At 32.1% G+C, this 13885-nt stretch overlaps 1 protein-coding gene across 1 annotated transcript in view; it reads left to right on the forward strand.

Moving 5' to 3' along the window:
* The first annotated feature begins 376 nt into the window (after positions 1–376).
* LOC138330742 (uncharacterized) overlaps positions 377–13885 on the forward strand; it is a 31073-nt gene continuing 17564 nt past the window's right edge. Inside the window, exons 1-18 of the mRNA XM_069278265.1 lie at positions 377–633; positions 2410–2456; positions 4294–4329; positions 4775–4804; positions 5305–5337; positions 7053–7070; positions 8169–8192; positions 9330–9359; positions 9850–9864; positions 10054–10080; positions 10422–10451; positions 10812–10835; positions 11262–11303; positions 11676–11717; positions 11844–11858; positions 12971–13000; positions 13243–13272; positions 13850–13882. Of these exons, the coding sequence (XP_069134366.1) occupies positions 2440–2456; positions 4294–4329; positions 4775–4804; positions 5305–5337; positions 7053–7070; positions 8169–8192; positions 9330–9359; positions 9850–9864; positions 10054–10080; positions 10422–10451; positions 10812–10835; positions 11262–11303; positions 11676–11717; positions 11844–11858; positions 12971–13000; positions 13243–13272; positions 13850–13882 (476 nt within the window). The 5' untranslated portion in view covers positions 377–633; positions 2410–2439. The remainder of the gene's footprint in view (positions 634–2409; positions 2457–4293; positions 4330–4774; positions 4805–5304; positions 5338–7052; positions 7071–8168; positions 8193–9329; positions 9360–9849; positions 9865–10053; positions 10081–10421; positions 10452–10811; positions 10836–11261; positions 11304–11675; positions 11718–11843; positions 11859–12970; positions 13001–13242; positions 13273–13849; positions 13883–13885) is intronic.

Here is a 13885-nt window from a genome sequence, read left to right on the forward strand (position 1 = left end):
ATGCATTGCAATTAAATACAATAACATTTTATGTAACATTGATTCACAATACCCATGGCACCGCAATGTATTAGGTAATCACTGTTAGCTTTACAGACGAAAATGTGTCATCACTTAATATGTTTCTTAAATGCTATTGATATAAATATAAATATCTACTTTCAACTAGAAAACAAAAACTTACAGACCTTAAGGTACAGTGTATTCGCTTATCATCGAAAACAATACATATTGTATGGACAGACTAGCTTTCAAATAGTGTACTATGTAAGTTGGCAATACTGTCAGGTAATTCTATATTACTAAGGTATACAGTATGGGATCCCCGGACACACTCAATAACAATAATTACACTCATAATAAAGGAGGTAATACATTGATACATAGTGTAGATATGTAGGTGTCAGACCTTTAGGACCAGCACCATATAATTTATCATATTGTAATCACCAGGAACAGACTTCTACCGTTCCAGGTGTGGAATGATTTGAATGAATTATTAGAGAAGTTGACTTACTTTGCTGTTTTTCCTTACGCCTTGTTAGTTTTAAAAACAAAGACCATTGTCTCTGTGTTAAAATTTTTGTGGATACTATGATTATGTATTTGAAAAAGGAATAAACTACACGAAAGGTAAGTGGCGGTGTACCTTATTTAAACTGTATTTTATTCAAATGCTATGTTTTATTTGTGTTCAATGTAATGTGTGAACTTAAACGTGGTCTCATCTGAATGGAAAATCTATCTGTTACATTTATCAGTGGTATAAGTAAAGCATATGGTAACCCTAAAACAAACTCGATACTACACGGTTTACTATCACGGTTGTACTATCAACCCTTTGTCTATGTCATAACTTAATTGAAGGTCATGTGTGTGACAACAGACAAGACAGGTAGATGTATATCAAATAACATTATTCTGTGGTTGACAGTATGACTTATTTTTAAAAAGTCTCTGTAGGCCTGTGATTGGTCAGTTTTTTTCTGCTAAAATGCTTTCAGTTTTACTTCGGCATAGTCCACTGGTGATTATTACGACAGTAATAGTAAATGGAATATCGAGGGGTGGGGTTTTATTAGTTTAACGTCCTATTAACAGCCAGGTTCATGTAAGGAAATGTCTCTGTAGGCCTGTGATTGGTCAGTTTTTTTCTGCTAAAATGCTTTCAGTTTTACTTCGGCATAGTCCACTGGTGATTATTACGACAGTAATAGTAAATGGAATATCGAGGGGTGGGGTTTTATTAGTTTAACGTCCTATTAACAGCCAGGTTCATGTAAGGAAATGACAGTCTTTTTTATGGGACAATCGGAGTACCCGGAGGAAAACGACCTGACAACTACCCTACATGGGATTCGAACACGCGACCCAGATGTTGAGGGTTTGTGGTATAATAGCGAGACATCGGTTACCGCGGCCCCCTGAATATCGAAGATGTTACTAGTTAATCGAATTTTATTTTTCTCTTTTTGCTTTGATGGAATCGCCTAGAAATACCTATCACCCACCTCAGTCCCTGATCCACTTTGAGGTTAATACAATTTCCAGTTCCACAGTAACATACATACGGAAGAGGATTAGGGCCACGTGATTAAAGTACTAAATTCGATCTTCCATGTTACATGTAGTAACTCGAAATTTCGGCTTACATACTCGAAGGTTCGACTTTCTAACTCAAAATTTCGAGATCCTAATTCGAAATTACGATATCTTTATTCGAAATTTCGACTTATTGACTCGAAATTCCAGCTTACAAACAGAAAATTTCGGATTACTTACTCGAAATTTCGACTAACTTACTCAAAATGTTTAGACACTTACTCGAAATTTCGACTTACGAACGCAAAATTTCGACTTACTAGCTCAAAATTTCGAGTTACTTACACAAATTTTCGACTTCTCAACTCGAAATTTCGACTTAATCATTCGAAATTTCGACTTTCTAACTCGCAATGGCGACGCACTGACTGAATACATTTACTTCAGTGTGCACTAATACAATCATATTTTAACTAAGGACTAAGTAACAAGGAGATCTTGCTTTGCCTAGCTAATCAGCATGGAATTATAAGTATATTTGTATCTCGAAGTTAGTATCTCGAAATTTTGAGTTAGTAAGTCGACATTTCTAGTTAGGAAGTTAGTATGCCGAAATTTCCAGTTAGGGAGTTAGTAAGCCAAAATTTCGAGTTAAAATCTCGAAATTTCGAGTTAGGAAGTCGAAATTGCAAGTTAGTAAGTCGAAATTTCGAGTTACTAACATGAAAAAACGAATTATTTTTTATACACGTGACCCTAATCCTCTTCTGTACTTTCATGTAATTCCTTGTTGTATGCAAAATATAATTGAAGAAAGCTAGAATTTACACTATAATGTATATATTTGATTTTTGTTTTTAATTTAAGGTGCAGCTGCAGAAAAAAAGGATTCCAACAATGGCCGACGCAGCAAGGTAAAATACATACAATTATTTCATTTATCACTCAACAACACACATATCGTTTACTTGCAAATTGAATGAATATTTATGATCAGAAAGCAAGGTTCAAATTCGCTTTAAATCCATTTCAAACACTGTTTTATATAAAAAAGGTCATATGCTAATTTAACTACCACAACGTGTGTATGTAATTAAAATTTGTAAAATGACTCGAATTCCTCGATGATATAGAGATGTAGGGTTTTGTTAGGCAATCTCTATATAGTGATACAACATCTTATTGAAATAACGGGACAAAGTATTTTCGTAAGGAAAATAAATGCTATATTGATACCGGGAACGTAATACAATGGGAAGTAAATATTCACTCGAGCCCCTCGGCGTTATAGTATGCAAAACAAACTTTCAAGTTAGAAAGGGCATCGCAGACCGGACCTCTGATACATAAAGGATTTGAATACATCCATTGTTCAAAATATGTACATTAATGTTAATTGTATACTAGTGTGACGTCAATCTTTCCTAAATAATGAATTGAAAGACAATTATTATTGTTTTATTGCTAAATTCAACACGTTCCGTTATTATTCGGATTACAAGTAGTCTTTGGTTGAACAAAAACTATGGACTATTTCTCTCAATCGCCAGCCTCGGGAAGCTGTTCCTCCTCTTGATCTGAACATCTCGGGGAGATAATTCTGAAGTTTGGCTGAAAAGCAAGAAACAACTAAATCTTATTAAAATCAGACTTGTAATTTTTCTCCCTTTACGCTGCAATATAAGATTTAACAGCTCCCTGTTCGGGGCCACCTGTACAAATGTACATATACAATACTGTTTTATCTGCTGATATCTTTACATTTAACGTTTGATGTGTAATGTCTCTGGAACACCTAGCAATCTTTCTATCGGTTTATAGAGCTTTACCAATCAATGATTACGAACCAAACATATTACCTCATTTATAGTCTGATTTATTCATAGGCCCACTACATATCCGAAATTGATTATTTTGGACAGTCCGACAAGTTAAATAGAATCACAATGACACATAGGTTCGGTGTTTTACGCGTTACGTACCTACGATTTATTACTGGTGATAAATTTTTCGTTAATGTTACACTTATCATCAGCTACTGAAAAATTTAATAAAACTAAATTAAATGTTAATTTTCAAAACGCGGGTCGTCCTATGTTTACACCGTCGTTCTCAATACCGCTCATTCGTTGACTATCCCTGCGCCAGACGGCAGCAGATCGAAATTAATCCTCACTCTCAACATAGATTACGCCAGAAATCTGGCAAATGTTTGCTGCTCTAACCTTATCTTAGGCCATAGGATACACGAGTATATTTCCTTGTGTTAGTATTGCTTTCAAGAAACTTTTGTGTGTTTTGTTTCGGAAAGGTAGCGGGCTTTTAAGAATTAAACTCTCACTTTGGTGGTTCTATCGCAAAAGTTGAGTAAGGAACCAATATTTTGGAAACTTGCCCTATATAGTTCGACAACGAGAAGATATAGATCCACAAAGCCGTGCAGTTAGTGGGGAGATATCGTTATTCACAATTGAAATTTTCTTAACCTTAATGTAATTAAGAATTTTGAATATTTATGAGTATCGTTGGTAATGAATGCATCAATAACTGTATTCGCATATGTCGGTAAATGTTTACCTTAACCAAGTCTGATAGTATAATGTATTTCTTTATTTGTGGTAGAAACATGTCACAACTCCAGTAATTGGTGGATATAGAATTAATTTCATACGAGTGTGTTATTTCTATTAATTACAAAAGACAACATTTTTCACATCTAATTGATTTGATTGTTTATTTTTTTTATTCCAGGGTCGACAGAGAAAGCAAAGCTGATGCAGCGAGAATGTAAATAGTTTCCTCTTCCTTTTAACATGATTCGTATAATATAGATAGAGAGAATACATAGATAGTATATTACAAATCAATGTTTCTTTTGCTCGAGGCTTTGCGTGTCAAGCACCTAAATGAAACTTATTTTTTTTATGACAACTTATTTTTTTTATGACAACACGACATTTATGGTCCTTCAAAAATTGATACATATATATATATCCGAGTGTTTTTCTCTCGAAAGTATACCTGACAAGGGTCATAATTCTGGATATTTCCTTCCATGAGCCATACATAACTTTTCAATTTTCTAATGTGTGTAGAAATTGAATACGAGAGGGCATATAAGAAATATATTGTATCTATTACACTGCAAGATAACATTTAAAGTGATTATTTTGTCGGTCAATGAGTAAACACTGACTGGAGTACACAATAATACCAATCATTTATATTTCAGAATTAATCAGCTGAAAGACTGGAGTTCCAGGTAAGCCTTTATAACATTATGGACATCTCACACAAAGCCCATTGTTTTCTATTGTAGTAGATACAATGTACTACTAGCATAAAACCCTTTGTTTTGTGTAATTATAGTTATACCGCGGGTATGCTCAATGTCTAATGTGAATAATATGAAAATAGATATAGTCGAGAGAAATTTATATTGAGCTAAAATGATGCATTAATTTTGATGTGAAAGACCATTATTATTTTTGAAGAGCAAATATATCCAATATTTTGTACAGCAGTATGATTATATAATATGATACAGGAATGATGTGTGTTGGCCTTCTCTACATGCCTGCTCTATTTTACTACTTCACTGAAGCGTATAATGCTTTACTAACGAATGCACCCATCCGAACACCTAATCGAGTAACATTCCATCGATAAACCAGTAATCGTATTGGTTATGTTACCGATTCTGTAGTAGGTGATGACGATTTTTAATGCCTACCTGTCACTAAACATGTGTTTTTATTTCAGAATTTCGAAGATTTCATCTAACAGTAAAATAAGGTATGAACTGCTTTAAACTCAAGCTGCATTCAAACCCATAGTTATTGAAGAACATTACCAAATTTAACTTTTAAAGTTGACAGTGTAAGTAAAATGTTTCGTGTTGAAATGATAAATTATCTTTAAAAGGTTTAAGATTTCTCTGTGAGTTCGGTCCGCCTTTTGTGTTAAAACCACCTTGTTACAAGGGTTAGAATCAGTGGGTATAAAACCACGCGCCACCTGTCAAATAATTGACAGCCAGGGGCCATTTAAGAAGTGTCGGGTTTGTTGGTGTTGGAAACCGCGGTACCCGGAGAAAAAACACTGACCAGCAATCGGTACCTGATGACTTCTTCATATAGGATTCGATCTTGCAACCCAGAGGTGGAGGCCTGGTGGTAATATGTCTAAACCACTTAACCAGTCGGCAACCTGTCAAATGCTGACTTCGTACGCCTGTACATCAACATGCGCAACACACAATAACACGCACCTGATCGAGTGTCTTCGATGTGTAGATTGGCATTATTTATATAAGTATGTCTAAGAGGAAACCGGAGTGCCCGTAGAAAACTCATATGATCAGGCATGTGACCCCTAACATTTTCACGTCCGTGCTGGGGATCGAAACCCTGGCCGGTTAGGAGAAACGCGAGTGGCTTAACCACCCGACCACCCCGACTATCTCTTTTGGGAAACGGTGGCTGATTACACAAGGGTAATCGGCATATCATTTAAAAATTATTCAATAAAAGGTATTCCAGCTTTGCATATTACATAGTTACCTTCCTTGGTATCCATTGTGACGTCATTATTTTGTGAGCGCAACTCACGTAGTCTCTTTCTTAAAAGTAAGACGTTACCACATGACGTCACAATCAATATCTACCTGCAACGATAGATAACTCTATAATATGCAAATACGGAATATTAATTTGCATATTCAGCTTTTATATATATTAGATTAAACAAATCTCGAGGGCAAACAGAAAAAAATGTCATTATTATATAATTATTTGAAATGATAGTGTGAAATATCAACACTATATCATTAAATATTAATTTGTGTGTGTTAAACATAACTGGTTGTAGCGCTGATCGTTATCATTGTTATATGTATATTCTACCCCCATTTTTATAGCTCTGGGTATATTTTTTAGATACATCTGATTGTATAATTTAAATACAAATTTTTATTGTAATTTCATGAATATTATAGTTTTTTTGTAATGCTTTATCGTCATTTGTTAAGTTAATAAATGGCAGATTTCAATTTCATTCGTAGCTGGTGTTTGTGTCGCACGCAACGCAATGGCGACACTTAGGTATTACTGTCGGCGTCAGCATCGGTGTCGTCGGCGTCGTCAGCGTCGTCGGCGTCGTCGGCGTCGACGTCCGGGAAAAGGTTTCCGTGCGTTAACTTAAACCAAATTTTATATATTGTTTTATATCAATGAGATTTCGGATGAGTTCGGTAATGGTAAAAATCCGTCAATATTTGTAAGAGTTACGGAACTTTGAATTCGTCAAAACAGATAAATACGTGGTTTCCGCTCGATAACTTTAATATTTTTAGTCCAAATTCAACCAAATTTGGTGTATTGCTTTGTTTTATATCTAGAAATGGGTTTACTAGGGAATTATTGGAATAAGAACAAATTAACAATTTACAATTTACAAATGTCTCCAGTACTTTTATATGGATGTAATGTGACGTTATTCTTTTTATCTAGGGATGAGTTTCCTGAAGAGTAAGTAATTATTTGTAGTTGGCGTGTGTTTGCATTTCAATGTGTGGTATTGTTATAAAACTGCGATTTAAACTAGCTGACAGAAAATGTATAAGAATGAAAGATATATGAGGATGATCTTGAACTAATTGTTATGTTATGAAGATATGAAAAAAATTCTCTGGGTGTACTCTAAATCGACCGAAGGACAATCTATTCAAATTGATCCTGTAATTCCACTTTATTTGCTGAATTTAATCCGATGCCGTAACAACCAATCAAATGCAACGTTATTAATGGCAACACTGTGTACGTCATTGGCAGATAACATAATTTTGAAGACAATGGAAATGTTTGGTACGAGGTGTTCTATAAATTATGTTACACTTTCAAAGTTCAATACTTTGTTTGATAGTTAAAGCACCCGGATTTCATTTGCAAAACGTCTGCAATCATAACTTTCAAATCTTTATTAAAATAGTTAGGTAATTTTAGCGATGAATTTACTAAAGACATGTTTTTGTAAAAATATTCTCAAAAACTTTATCTTTGATGTTTGAACAATTTTCGAACACTAGCACCACACATTTACTCTTATTTTCTCATTGATGAATTGGACAACGTTTACTTAATGTAGCTGATTATTTTCTGTACTTTTAGTAATAATCATATGGAAAGGATTTAATTTCTTGAGGTCTGGGGCATTTCAAACTGTCTGTAAATATCCTTCTTACATGTTAAAATGATGACGTACACAACGCATTCAACAGAATCAAATCATTCATTATAAATCATTTGTACAACAAAGCTTTTGTTTGCATGCCCTCATATTCCAAAATATCTTTTGTTGACTCTATAACATTTTAAGGTATTACATCCCTGGGACACTCTGTACAAGCAAGATTAGGTTATTTCCAGATACGCTCGTTATTAATTGACTCGCCTTTGTATAAAGATTGCGGGCAAATACTGCCTCAATTGATTTACGTGCTCGATGTCCAAAACTAATTATTAATTTTGTTTCATATGAGGAATCTATTGCGAATGAACTTGTATAGCTCTTGAATTATAGTTTAAACGTTATTTGTTAATTAATGTGTATTTTCACTTCTAAAACAGAATTGAAAAGACCTTGCCGCAAACGTAGGTTTGATTTTTGATTTCGTCGTAATTGGTTGCTTAAATCAAACCACGGTGCTCAGTGAATTGTTCTTAGTTTTTTTCAATTTAATCAGTTGCTTATTTATGGATATCAAACATTGGTAGTTATTGCATAACGCCTTTGATGTTTTTTATATATTTACTTTAACACTTGTACTAATATAATTACACAAGTAGTTTTTGATAAATTTACTAAAACACTTGTACTAATATAATTACACAAGTAGTTTTTGATATATTTACTTAAACACTTGTACTAACATAAGTACAGAAGTAGTATTTGATATATTTAATAAAACATTTGTACTAATATAAGTACACAGATAGTTTTTGCTCAGTGCTTTACTTATTGCGTCATATTGACGTCAATTTTATCTATCATTATCAAAACGTCCCTAGGTTTTCATTTAACAAAACCTCAAAGATTGAATGCTTTTAAATTATGATATAATGTTATCTCGTTACGTATCCATTAATATATATATTGTGTGGTTTAAATTTAAATTTTGTTCCTTGTACCAAATAGCCTTATAAGTATAACACAATAGGGCACCATTTGCTTTCTAATCAGTATGAACGATAAACAGCTGCATTGTTTTGTTTTTCTTTGTTTTTTGTGTTATTTCTCTGTTGATTAACTTATACTTTTAATATATGTTTCGTGTACAAGGGTGTTGAGTTTTTCATTGTCTATTTAATTAAGATAATATTTTGTTTTATAATGAAAATGACTATAATACCCTAAAATATCAGTTACTGTGGCTTATATTCTGTTTCTATAACCTGTCTTTCAAATGCAAGCAAAACATAGTACAGATTTAAAAACTAGTGCTTACAATCACTTAAATTTAGCACTTATTCAGTACTTTTTGACACAAGCAAAAAAGCCAAACATGACCGTTTTGAAAAGTTCAAATACTATAAAAATAATAATGTTGGCTATCAAGGAAGAATAGCAATCCGCATTGTTATGACATGAGTACTGCTCTGAATACCAAGACATGTTCTCGTACATAAAACTATCACTGGTTTATAAAGAAACTTTAGGTAGGAAAATAATGCAATGTATGGTGACAATTACAATAATTGAAAAAAACCGTCATCCATCATTTTTTTCAGATTGAAGGACCAGCAAGCATGTCTTCAGAAGTATGTATTGCATTTGTATATCAGAATTCTTACAGTCTTTGGATCAGTGTATTTATTATTGGAATTGTCATTAATTTTATCTGTACCTAATACGTATAGACATATCCATGACAATGGCGTATTATAGTAAGTTTACTGTAAATGTTCATTGCCATGTCTACCTCATTCCGAACTTTACTTGAAGTAAAAGTGTTTTGTAAACTATTTTTAAAAGTTTGTTGATTCCACAATAAAAAACTATAAGCTATATGTTTCCATAGCTCTTAGATAGATATGAAAACAATGGCGTATTATAGTAACAGTTTACTATAAAGATTCTTTGTTTAAATGGGTGTTTTCTCTATAACCTCATACAAATGGTCAGTCGTAACGTAATTTTATATTCTTTTCCAAATTACTCAGCGTATTTATACATATATGTGTGATAAAATCGTTTAACTTGATTTTATGAAACGTATTTTTAATTGGTGTCACGATTTTTTTTTAACAGAATGCTGGATGATGGGTATGTTTTTTTTATCCATTTATGAATTTTTTAAACTTATACTCCATTTACGTGTGTACGAAATTAACCTCATTTATTTTTATTGGGCTAATATCGATCAATGTACATGCTCTTTAATTAACGCGAATGACATTTTTCACGTTTTGAAAATTTAAACAATCTACCTGATATGATAATATTTCCTTACAGGTCATTCTCCGAGGACGTCGACCATTCGTCAGTATACTATATTATCTTTGTCCAGATTAATGTTAAAAGATTTGTATGGAACCAAATTAAATTTAAGAGTGAATTTGTGCTATATGACTATGTGACATATTGCTTCCTTAGTTATTTTTGAAGATTTGTTTTTTTACATAACAATAAAAATTAAAATGGTTCAATGAAAAATATGCTATAGATGATTCCTAAGGTAGAATGTGTGTTAAATCTTAATGTTAAGGTCAAGACTTCTTGGTGTTTCTATAATCAAACCTACTTTTTGGTTTAATCTGTTTGCTAATAATGAAGACTAAGACAAAATGTGTCATGATAAGTTATGATAATTCGACTTTCAGTTACCAGCTCGCTTGCAATTTGATCAATGAGTGAGTATTTCAATGTTTTTATCTTTCACGACTGTTTGCTTAATTGATATGTGATGTAATCATTTAACAAATTTATTTCGTTTATTTGTCAATGGATTATTCGTTAAACCTTATATTTTATTACCTGTATCACATAAAAATAGAGTTTGGTTAAGTCTATTTAAGGCCGTGAATATACAGTCAAACCTACCTAAGCGACCAATTATGTAAAATGGACACTTTTATATATGGGTCATAAGATCAGATGGTCAATTACAAAAAAATGCGTTCTTTCTAAAATATATATATATAAATTTTATTACCAAATATACCGTTCAAGCACGAGAATGCCCTTTAATTTCTTTCATTTTCATTTCACAGAATTGAGAACAATTTACGTGATCAGTAAGTATACAGACAACGTATGAACATCATTATGTAGATATACAAATCCTTATTGTTGATGGCTGGCTAGAGAAACCAACGTCTCACTTTAAGTAATAAGATATAAGACATGTTCCCTTTATAATGTGTTAAGAAATACTGTTTAATATCAACGCTTTTCTTAGTATCAAAGCTACCATTGTACATACAAATAAAAATGTAACAATTTAATCACATAACAATTTAAGTGATAATAATAGATTAAAATCTTAGAATACAGTTTTCTTTGAAAATGTAACAATTTAATCACATAACAATTTAAGTGATAATAATAGATTAAAATCCTTAGAAAACAGTTTTCTTTGATCAATAGTTTTTATAAACAGCCAATGCATGTAAAATATCTTAAGAATGAAAAAGATACAACACAGTTTCTTTTTATTTTAGAAATGTTATTGCGATTCCGAAAATTAAGGAAGGACTTAAAAGGTAAGAATAATCATGTAGTGCTACTTTTAGCATGTTGATATACTACATACAAAAACTAGTCATACTTAAATGCATGGGTAGTCATTTAATATGAATATTATGTAGACAGAGATATATAAACCTAGTAGGCACGCATTTACCAGAATAAATTAGTAGTTATAAACTATTTTAACATATTAAGTTATAAGGTTCGTATATAATATATTATAAAAGGATACTTGCTATCATCATACTAGATAAATAGAAACGAATTATAACACATCGAATTGGTAAATACTAATACAGTTAGTAGACACGAACTATAACATATTTATAATCAAATCAATCAATTATTTGATACTAATAATAGCCATAAGTCATCTTTTTTTACAGAATTAAGGACCATTTACTTGCGTTCAACGTCAAAAAGTCAAGGTCAGTGTCTAGTTTTTTATCACGAAGTGCTTGCGCTATTATTGCCAGAAGATATTGTTCATGTTATGAAAACAGATCCATATCAGTAAATGAATCGAAGTTAAAACTTTAATTTTTGTCTTTCAGGCAAGCTTTACGCATGTGAGTATGAATATCGGGAAAGGGAACAGTGGCCAACAACTAACAAATATATCAGCAATTTGATTTTGATAATGATATTTTGTGTGTATAACTAACTTATTACGAGGAAAGTGTATCACCATGACTCTCTTACCTTAAAGGGTTTTCGGTAGGTATGTAACTTGTGACGAATCGAATCCGATGTGATCTGGTTGGCAGTTACTGACCGCTGGTCGGTAATTCTTCCCTAGGTACTCCGGTATTCCTCCACCATCAAACCTGTCACGTCCATACATTACTCTGACTGTCAATACTAAACAAACCAAATTATAACTGGTTACGTATTGACACCCTAATAAATATCTTTAGAAACTAAAAAAAACAAATAACGCTTTTGACAGGATATTACAACTCTTCGCTCTGTACGTTTATGCATCAAGAGAGGTTTATTTTCTGCTTGTGGTGGTGTTATCTATTTTTAGAAGCAATAAAAGTGTGTGTTATCAACGCCTATGTGTGAGAAGATCTAGATTTTGAAAACCTTATACTTGTGGTTTTGTGAAATATAAAGATATCCTGGAGTATTTCAATACGTTTACTTTTTATTAAACTTATATTTATTCATATTTTCCGAAGTCCGGGCACCGAATATCAAAACTAGTTTCATTTGTTTTAGAAATGCTCGGCCGCCAATAAAACATAAACGATACTCAGCATTTGAACTATGATTGGATTTCACTTATGTATCTTTTTAACCGAAGAAAAATACTAACTCGTCTGCTTCTGTTTTGAAAAATACCATAGGTCAGCGGTGGAGCATCTTTAATGACATAAAAATAACATGTTTGTTATTAGCGAAGATGTTTGGAGGGATTTTGACAAATACTTGCAATAATTTACATCTCACTAAAATAAAGTTGGAGTTGTCGCCCTTTAGCTATTAAGTATTGTATAGTATATACAAATTCGAAATTGAACAGACCAGGTTTTCTGAAAGACATACTTCTGTATGTCGAGAGTTTTCCCTTTAAAAATAATATGATTGGAAAACATTTTTCTACGTATGTTGTAACAATGAAGGATATAATCATTTCTACCTATTATATTAAAGTATGAACCATTATTCTTTTCAGCATTAAATGCCCAAAAGATTGGTGTTCGTGGTAAGTATTCATTTTCTTTTTAACACAAAAACAAGCTTGCTTGTATAAATTAACATCATATAACGCTGAAATACACAGTATTATTTCCTGCCACGATCCCATATTTGATTATTATAATCAAAGTACGAGACCCTGGAAGGAAATAATACATTCATTGGAAATTTAAAATCAAAAGTTATAAAATGTATTTTCAACGCGAATGGTTTTTATTCGATTTTATTGGTTTTTTTTTCTGTTTTTAGCTTCAATACCTGGAAATCAAGCCAGAACAAGTAAGTAGAATGAATTAGTGAATTCTTGTTTGTTATTGGCACATTCAACTAAAGTCTAATTACAAGTACAAATTAACCTCTTTTGAACATTATGCGTTTAATACAATGTCTTCAATATCTGTAAATGAAATAAAACCCCTGGCATGTGTAAGTCTATTAACTAGGTCGTTTTTACGAGAAATTAAGCAATTCGAAAATGACATGTATTAAATTCCAAATGTATGAGTCTGGTATAAACAGTACCTGAGTATAGCAATCTGATGTCTTCAAAGTCATTTTATTTCAGGACAGAAATTAAAACATGAATATTCAGATCGGTTGTGGATATGCGCAATAGGGGACTAAATGCATGAATTAGGATGATTTGTAAACTTCATGTCTGCAATATTGGACGTTTTATCATAGTAATTTTGTAAACTAAATCACGTGCTATCTTATGATATATGATATATATTATTATTATAAGTCAGTTTTTTTCATTAAATTAAAAAGAAAAATGATAGATTTTCTTTAAACATTTTTTCACTTTTTCATGATCAATCCATTCACTTTTTATTACTACTGATTTTTGTAACAGGTCTGAAAAAGAACTAGATAATATATTACAAAGGTA

The sequence above is a fragment of the Argopecten irradians genome, chromosome 9, assembly GCF_041381155.1.
Source record: "Argopecten irradians isolate NY chromosome 9, Ai_NY, whole genome shotgun sequence".
Taxonomy (NCBI): Eukaryota; Metazoa; Mollusca; class Bivalvia; order Pectinida; family Pectinidae; genus Argopecten; species Argopecten irradians.